Genomic DNA, 9743 nt, shown 5'->3' on the forward strand with positions numbered 1-9743 from the left:
CAGATGTTTGTCCACCAATCTAATCTATGAAATGGCCAGGAAAGCTTTCCATTGCTGGTGGAAATGCCTTTGTGTCCAGGCCACAGCTTCAGGAGTCTGAGAGATCCTTGAGTTTGTGCAAGCTTGTTTTGATTTGAAAGCACTTGGTGGTCCTGGACTGAATGTTACTGGATCAGGGGAAGGTCCCATAGCCACACCAAGCAGTTCTTACGTGGTTCTGCTCTCCTGTGGCCACCCCCCTGCATTTATTCATAGATTCCCTACATGGGACACATACCTAGTACTTGGGACACTCATCAACCAGTTTTTTTAGCCTATTCAGCAGCTCTGCATACCTGAACTTCAATGGAGGACATATGCAGGGCATTCACATGGGCTCACCCCTCTACATTCACCAGGCACTACAAACTAGACAAATATGTTTTGACAGAAGCAGCCTTTGGGAGGAGGATCCTACAACAAGTGCTGTGATTACTAATTCTCCTTCCACCTAGTCCATGAGGGTACTGCATTTGTAAATCCCTTTCCTGTATAATCCACTAATGAAGAATGAAAAGTTGGATTTACTGTAAAGCAGAGATTTTTTTTCTAGTTAGCAGACGACAATAGTGCATACAACTCTGCCTTTTGCGTCAAATCAGTGTGGTGGGATACAAGGGTCTATGTACATCACATTTGTGCAGTTCCCTCTGGTAAGCCAGGCGGGATTCTAAATACACCCCTTCTCCATATTTTTCTAGCTATTTCCTTATACTATTCTGTTAAGGTTTCATTCCCCATTGTATTTTTTATTTTTTTTTGGTCTACGGCCACAATGCTATCATCAAGGCCAAGTAAGAGGGTAGGAGGGTAGTTCTTTCCTCTTCCAGCTCGCTACTGCAAACATTTTTAGAATTGTTTCTTACCCTGCCTTCTGAAGATGAGCTATCCCTTTACTTTATGCTCCACTCTCTGCTGACCAGAAGTGTAACTTTCTAGTTGTTAATATTGCAGGTCAGAGGTGGGACAGAAATCAGTTTAAATTAATTTAATGTAGCACAGGTAATGTAGCAGGAAGTGAAGTAGACCAAATCTTAACTGCTTGGGTTTTTTTTTTTGTACAGCTTAAAACCATTCATGAAATGTATTGGGAACAGATTTAATACTTTGGGCAACTTAATAAAATCAGCCTCAGGTACAACCCCTTGCATAGTTATTTAGGAGCAAATCCTGTTTAATTCGGTGAGATTTGCTTTTGAGTAAACAAGGGTAGAATCGGATTGGAAGACTAATCTGTTTATACTGTACCTTAATGCAAAATGAAAAAGACCATGGCATAATGTCTTTAATTCCCATACACAGTAGATCAGTACTTTGTCTTGGCCTCCTCATATGAAAAATGAATGAAGTTTTCCTTTCATTGCTCCAGCTAGAGTTGTGTATATCTGATGGGGAATGGGAACATTTTTCCTGGAAATGAAGAATGTGGAAAGAAAAATGAGCATTGGGATATTAGCTGTTGGAGCAGCAATATTAGGTAGAAACAAACACATTGATCTTAGTTTTCCTGAATGTTGTGCTGCCCGAACAAGAATAATAGCTAAATAGCCCTCTTTGTAGAACTATCCAATCAGAATAGGTGTGATCCTCATACACAATTGCCACACTACTTTTAATGGGAGATTGGTTTGTAAGCATCTTAATCAAAAGACTGTTGTAGGTTGCCTGGCCTGGAAAGAGTCCTTTCTATACCTATGATGAACAGAAGTTTTAATTATGATGGTCCATTATTGGAAGGTAGGTAGCGGGGGGGGGGGATGCAGGGGTGCACATACCCCTAAACATTTTGTGAATCTAAGTGGCCTCATTAAGGGGCAGTATTTCAATATGAGTAGGAAAATGAGAGTACCCCTAAACATTTTTTTAAGGAAAAAAAGCACTGAGTGTTTTTGTATGGGGAGTTCTCTGCATTAAGGTGCCATAGGTTTTACTACTCAGATTTTACACTTAAGAGCTCTTTGATCTGAAATTATGCAGGCAAAAATCCATACTAGATAGAAACATAGTAGTGGCTTACTAGAGTCTTGTGACTACACTATCCTATACATCTCCACACTACATATAGCTTAGAGTGTGAGAGAATGAGATCTTCTGAAGTATCACATGACCTAGAAAGCAGAATGTGGAACACAATAGCTGAAGACTCCTAGATTGCTATTAAAAATATTAGTCACTTCCTTGAAATAGAGGAAATAAAGTACACTTTAAAATAGGGAAGATGCTTCCACACAGCTGAGAACAGAAATGGTGATATATAAGTAGCCTCAATGAATTACTAATACAGTGGTACCTCGGGTTACAGATGCTTCAGGTTAGAGACTCCGCTAACCCAGAAATAGTACCTTGGATTAAGAACTTTGCTCCAGGATGAGAACAGAAATCGCGCGGTGGCGGCAGTGGGAGGCCCCCTTAGCTAAAGTGGTATCTCAGGTTAAGAACAGTTTCAGGTTAAGAATGGACCTCCAGAACCAATTATGTTATTAACCCGAGGTACCACTGTATATGCTAAAGATGGAATTATTTTACATCTAATGCTCAAAACCCATAACATGAAATTTCACTTTATAAGAGGCCATATTTGGGACAAAATGCTTGGCTACTGGAGTTTCTTTACCCATTCACACACTAGAATCAGACTTGAAAAGGAGGATTTTCCTGACTATGTAATTGAGCTAACAGAGCAGAAGCTTCATTCTTATTAAGCTAGCTAAAGGCCTATCAAGTTTGAATGGTGGGGGTCAGAGAAGGATGGAAAGTTTCCATTCTTTACTCCTACATATATACCAACAAACACCCAATAATCTTGTAAGAATCGCCGTGGGGTAGTGATTAAACCTGCTCACTATACTTAGTGATTCTAGTGATTAAGAATTGAGCTTATTCTATTTCCATAGTCCTCACTAAATTTTCTTGGTTGCACACTAGTATGCATCATGGAATGTTGAGAACTGACTTGTATAAACTATGCACTGTATTAAAAATACAGAAATCTTGTCTTTCCCTCTGCTGCTGGAAGCATACGTCAAACACGTTTATTAAAAATATGTTTGTAAATGTCCTGTTCATGCTAGCTATTTAATTATTATTATTATACAGTACTCAAAACACTTTTGTTGGCTTATGAGCTTATAAAAGTTGGGAAATGGAAATGTTTTATAACAACAGACAGATTTTCACTTCTTTTCAAACTTTAATCCACTTGTGGCTAATGAGCAGAACTAGATAATGTGAGTGAACAAATGATAGCCTGATGGCATAGCAAGTTTTAATTATTTCCTTTTCTATTTAAAATTGTAAACTAGAGAGGTCTACTGTCCCTGCTCCTTGAATCTTGTAATCTCCCAATTCTTAAAAGTGAAAGATTGCATTAAAGGGCAAGATCTTATTGCATGATGCTGTGCAACTGAATAGATCAAAGCTGTTGGCTGAACAGTTTTGATTAACTGTGAAGATGCTCTGTTTTCAGAACTATTAAGTATATTAAAATAGCGCCAAGATGAATATGGAGATGACCCTAGGTCTGTTTTTAGACTTGCAGGTGGGCAAATTCTATCAACAATCAAGATGCAGTTGATAAAAGGAAGAAACAGCAGGGATGCCTTCTGTCAAGCAGCAGAGGAAGTTGTACAAGGTTTGGATTTGAGGATTAAAAATATTATCAACTTTCAGCATGAGTCTGTGACAGCTAGCACCACTGGAATTAGTCCAGCCCGGGTAAGGGGCCTCCTTTTGTTCTTCTAAATTGTTTGATATAAAAGAAAGGACATTTTTCGTAACGATTTGAATGTGGAAACTAACTCAGTAATACAAGTTTAATACAATAATAGGTAGTATATGTAATACAATGTAAGAACTATCTATGCAATCTAGGTTTCCTGTAATATGGGTTTAACTAGTTGAAATAAAGTATTTGTACTGAGGTATCGTGTGTGTGTGTGTGTGTGTGTGTGTGTGTGTGTGTGTGTGTGTGTGCGCGCAAACACACACACACACACACAGTCTTACTTGGCCAATACTTCTAAAGAATTCCGAAAGAAGAGTTTTTCTAATAATTTAATACTGATAACTTAACATCATAGTGAGATATTCTAGATTTTGTCTAGTGTCTCAAGACATTGCTACCAACAACAATTTTACCCAAACATTATAAACTTCTACCTTTTTAGATTTTGAAAAAAATATGATTTTCCTTTCATTCTTAGTAATGGTTGACATTGTGATTACCCTTACCGTTAAGTTACTAATGTTTATATGCTGGGTTTCTCCTTGGCTGGATTGGCTATTAATTCTGGGAGGTCTTTTTGCTTAGCCCTCCCTTGCTTCAATCCTTTGGCATTATCTTTCTGCATGAACACCTTCAGTGGTGCACCTTGTTGCTTCTTGCTGTCTTAAGTTGGTGCACAGTATGGTCTAAGATAAGTAGATGTACTATGTGATACAACCTCCACCCATGTATCTGATAATCCCAATCTGTAACTAGTCACTTTTAATCCAATGATACACAAGCACAAACATTTATGTTCAGGTTTTAAGCTTTATCAGAGTGGTTTTCTGTCCTAAATTGTCCAACCTAAAACTGGAGCCAAGCAGCTTTGATCAGGTGAGTCAACTGATGCAAACCCCTCCTGTAAAGCTAATAATAATCAATATTTAATTTCAGCCCAAGCTACATGCTATAAACCATGGAACTGCTTATTGTGGCAAAGATACTGTGAAGGCCTTATTAGCACTTTTGGATGAAGCAGCTACCGATCCTCCACCCCAAAACAAAGCCCAAATGTTGTTTGGTGATGAATTTGGATTCCCTTGTACATTTATGTTGTTCAGGTAAGTGCTAGGTGCTGAAGACTTTCAAAGCCTCACAGAAGAGGTGAGAGCAAGAATACTTATTCCCATGAAGCTGATGACTTGGGGCTACCTCATATGCAGTTATCTCCTATACAAAGACTATGTAAAGAACAACAAGCATACTGTAACTTGGGAAGTATGGAATGTGTGTTTCAAACAAGACAATGGCTCAGGAAGTTGATGCGTTCAACTGTCCTTGGCTGGAATTATTCTTGGGTGAAAAAGGATGACAATATTGTGTCAATAAAATATCAGTCATGGAATTCTGCATAACAAAAATAATGTCATTAACAAAGGGGAAACAATTGCATAGTAAAAAATGGAGTGAAACTCTTGAGAAGAAGCATACCAAGACTTAAGTACTGTTAAAGATAATTTCTAAAGGAGCCAATTTTATGTTGCTTGGAAATAGATAAAATATGGCAACTGAGAAGCATTATTGCTACCCATATTTCCTTAATGAAAATTCATTTTCAGCAGAATCTTTAGTAAACTTACGACTTTACCAAAAATGGTCATTACAGCTACGGTGATAAAATAAAAACAATAGAAAAAGGGTAAAAAACTAAAAGTATGTACAATGATAATTAATAAGTTGTCTTTTTTCTAATAGCTTTTCCAATCAAGCTGTCATCAATAGGTACAGAGCTCCTTTGTATGTGTGCATATTTATGACCTAAAAAAGCATTTGTTTCACGGTGGGAACCTATTTACACAAGCATTTCTTGTGTACATATGAATTGGCTCCCTTCTTTAAAATGAATTAAACACCCACACAGCCAAAGGTCTTTGCAGATCAAAATACATGTCACATCTCTCCAGTCAGAGCAGCTGCAGTAGGATTTGTTTTGTTACTGGGTTTCCTTTTTGGTCATATGGTAAAAAGTCATTTATTTTGGTATTTTAAAAAACAGACGCCAAATCTATATATGCATGTAATGAAAATTCACCGTAATATGTTCTCATATATTGATCTGGTCACTATTGCTTACAGTCACTGTTATATTAATTTAGATCTCCAGCACAATCTAGTGGATCTTCTCCAAAAGTTTTGAGACAGAGAATTCGGACAGTAGTTGGAGAAAAAATTAAGGTATGATAACTGCAAAATCCTTGCCTTGAGGAGAACTATTATTAATCTAATTGATTACGTATTTATATTGTCTGGTTCTGAGGCCTGGTTTGCAATTTCAGGTGAAATGATGCTTTTATTTCACTCTTCTTTCTCCCCACCATCCCTTAAAAAACAACAAAACTACCATGAACAAGCACTGGGGTAAACACTGTCTACCCTCATGCACCAGCTCCTACACTTCCTTTCCTAAGCATGATAATAAACCCAGTCTGGAGAACTCTCACTTAATACAAGCCAGGGATGAAGCACTGAAGCTAGTGCATGGGGTGGAGAGTAGGAAGATGTGTTCGGCTGAGGTGCTCACCCCATCCTGGCTTCAGTGTACTGAAAGTTTTCTAAAGATGGAAAAAGCTGTAAAACAGAGCATTTCAGTTTGTCCTGTGAACTGATCACTTCTGCTTATTTGTCTGTAGAAAGTAGCTTAACAGCAGAGGTGGATCTGGACATTCTTCAGTCTCCAGAAGCTATTGCTGTAAATGATTAGTTTGCCTCCTGCGGTGGAATAAGCATACTTAGAGTCCTTTGAAAAAAAATATGTATCAAGGTTTTTTTTAAAGTTAATTTGGATTTAAACTGTTTTAAGCAAAGCTTAACGTCTTAGATCTAATCCTGTGGGCCTTTATATCAGTAAAGCACCAATTGTAATGGTACTCTGTGTTTCATTCTAATCTCACAACCTCTGGTATTGTGATAATGCAATGTGATAGGTTGGAGCTACAGTACATATATTAAACATCACCAAATATAGTATCGTACCATGCTGTTATGCTACACTGAAATGGTCTGAACAAGAGAAGACTTCAGATGATATTCATATACCGTATTGGCCCAAATATAAGGCGCACCTGAATATAAGCCGCACCTTTGAAATTAAAGGGGGGGGGGAATGACAATACCGAGGAGGAACGGGGACCGAGGGGGGCCAAGGAGGCAGCGCCTTCACTCTGGCGGCAGCAGTGGTGGGCTGTAGCACTTCCAGAGGGTCAGCACCACCATGGCCCCCCAACAGGATGGGCGGAGAGAGGCAGCGGCTGGCAGGACTCATGCGCCCCTCAGCGGGCTAAAGCCAGGCAGCACCTTGGGCTAGCACCAGTCCCAGCACACCGGCTGCATCTCCTGTTCCTCCTCCTAGCATACCTTCTTGCTCTCTCAGTCTCTCGTCCACGCTCCTCTCTTCCTCCTCCTTGCCACCTTCTGGCTCCCTCTCAGGGAACCCCTCGCCACGCCACCATCTTGGGAGCTGGCCCAGCCGAAATCAGGCAACATTTGGGGACATGCCCGCTCCAAGCCAATTTTTGTAAGGTCGCGAATATAAGCTGAACTTTAACTTTTCATGGTTAGAATTTGGGGGGAAAGTGTGGCTTATATTCGGGCCAATACGGTATGTAATGTAAAATATAAAGGTAAAGGGACCCCTGACCACTAGGTCCAGTCGTGGACGACTCTGGGGTTGCGGTGCTCATCTTGCTTTACCAGCTGAGGGAGCTTCCTGGTCATGTGGCCAGCATGACAAAGCCACTTCTGGTGAACCAGAGCAACGCACGGAAACGCTGTTTACCTTCCCATCAGAGCGGTAACTATTTATCTACTTGCACTTCGTGCTTTCGAACTGCTAGGTTGGCAGGAGCAGGGACTGAGCAACAGGAGCTCACCCCATTGCGGGGATTCAAACTGCCGACCTTCTGATTGACAAGCCCTAGGCTCTGTGGTTTAACCCACAGTGCCACCCGCGCCCCAATGTAAAATATACTGTTATCTAAATTTCTGGAAGTATTTCCACATCTGATTTCCATATTGGAAACCATGTTCATAGCAACTACCTGCATTTCATAATTTCACTTCTTTCAATTTAGTTGAAGCAACCTTTAATTAGGTCCCAGTTTTCTTGCACCTACAAAGATGACCAAATGACTGAGGCAAAGGGTCAGCATTTCCAGGCAATCCAGGCCCCAACCTGTGAACATCCAGCACTGAAAGAAAAAGCTGTTCCAGACTCTAAAGAGGAATCAACTGCAGGTAAATGAATCAGCAATAAAACTGCTCAAGATCTCTTTGCTTTCCCTTTTCCTTTTTCAGTGACTATATAGTTGCATCTTTCTGATAAGCCAGATGGATTTGTATGTGGCCAAATTCAAATTAGCCATTCTAATCACATCTAAAATTGTTTTGTATAAGAAAATCAGAGTTCTATTGAATCACACCAAAGACTCATATAGCTCATCTGTTTCCAACATTGGCCTCTCAGGGGTGCCTGGGAAGTCCACGAACAGGGTATGAAGGCAGTCATGCCTGCTACTGCTCTCTGTCTCCAGGTTCTGATTTCCAGCAGCTGGTTCTGGTCAGGGGTGTAGGAAGGGGGGTGCGGTCCACCCTGGGTGTCATCCTTGATGGGGGTGACAAAATGGCCTGCAGCGTGCCTGAGCCACCCGTCTCTCCTGGGAGTGATGCGGTGGCTTGGGGTCCCGCGCTGGAGCTTGCGTCCGCCAGGTGGACTGGGCAGCTCGCCGCGGCACCCTCATGGGCGGCTCATCCTGCCCCCACCGCTCCGGGTGCCAGAGCAGCTAGCTACGCCCCTGGCTCTGGTATCTGCAACTAGTATCCAGATTCTATTTAGCCAGTGTGTTAACTTGTTTTATTATGTACATTTTGTTCTTTTAATCATGCGCTTCCTGTATACCTTATTCTGAATCTCACCTACTTTACAGAGTTGATGTGGGAATAGACTATGCCTGTCCAATATTTATTAATCCTTGGCATGGAATTTGCCTTTTTCTTTTGCACCACGCAACCTGAGTTCTCATCAAGTTTTCCACAATGACCCCACAATCACTTTCCTGGTTCATCATTATCAGTTCAGACCCCAGCAGTATATATGAAGTGTATATGTGAAGATAGGATGTTTTGCCCCAAGGTGCATAACTTTATGTGTAAAAGTGAGCACATAATTCAAATATCATTTGCCATTTTATTACCCATTTACACAGTTCACAGATATGCCTTTTCAATCTCTTCATGGTTCACTTGGGAGTTTCACTGTTCTGGATAAATTGGTGTATTCCACAAACTTGGCCACTTCACTGATCATTCTAATATGATCATTTATGAATTAGTTGAATAGTACTGATCTCAGTGCAGATCCACAGGAGACACCACTGCTTGCTTTCTCCTGTAATTATTTAATACAAAACCCCTTTATATAAATGTTGGCCATGAACATTTATGCCTTCAGAGCACTGGTGTTGAAAACAGCATTGCTTTTGAGTGTTGTTTTTCATTGCCTTAGTACTGTATTTCTTCTATGCTTGCTTCTACAAGCAAGTAATTGGAATATCACTGGGTATATATCTGCAAGGGCCATATAATGCAATCATGGATATAGTTTGCAGCAAATCCTGTTGCTGCAACAGCTAGAATAAGTGCAATGTGATCTTATAAATTGCTGCTACTATATCTGTGGTCACCAGATGCGCCTTTTATCTTTGTCCACCCAGGTGCATAACTGAGTACAGGGATTTCTGATGTGTAAAAAGTACCTTGTGTGACGTCTGTCAAAAGTGATACTCTAAATATTCTTGAAAAGTTATTTAAATTTCACATACTTTTTATAACCTGTGTATTGCCATGGTAAATAGATGAAGACAAAGGTGTTTAAATAGGGCAAACTGTTAATGTAATTCTCTTACATGAACAAATAGTTGCATTTTGGTGTATATGTTTTACT

General features: G+C 40.1%; 1 protein-coding gene across 3 annotated transcripts in view; it reads left to right on the top strand.

The window, feature by feature from the left end:
• PARPBP (PARP1 binding protein) overlaps positions 1–9743 on the top strand; it is a 28779-nt gene that overhangs the window by 17992 nt on the left and 1044 nt on the right. For all 3 annotated transcript variants that reach the window (XM_033161954.1, XM_033161952.1, XM_033161953.1), the window contains exons 7-10: positions 3570–3753; positions 4700–4866; positions 5902–5980; positions 7876–8038. In XM_033161954.1, coding sequence (XP_033017845.1) covers positions 3570–3753; positions 4700–4866; positions 5902–5980; positions 7876–8038 — 593 coding nt within the window. The remainder of the gene's footprint in view (positions 1–3569; positions 3754–4699; positions 4867–5901; positions 5981–7875; positions 8039–9743) is intronic.

Source organism: Lacerta agilis, chromosome 10, assembly GCF_009819535.1.
Source record: "Lacerta agilis isolate rLacAgi1 chromosome 10, rLacAgi1.pri, whole genome shotgun sequence".
Lineage (NCBI taxonomy): Eukaryota > Metazoa > Chordata > Lepidosauria > Squamata > Lacertidae > Lacerta > Lacerta agilis.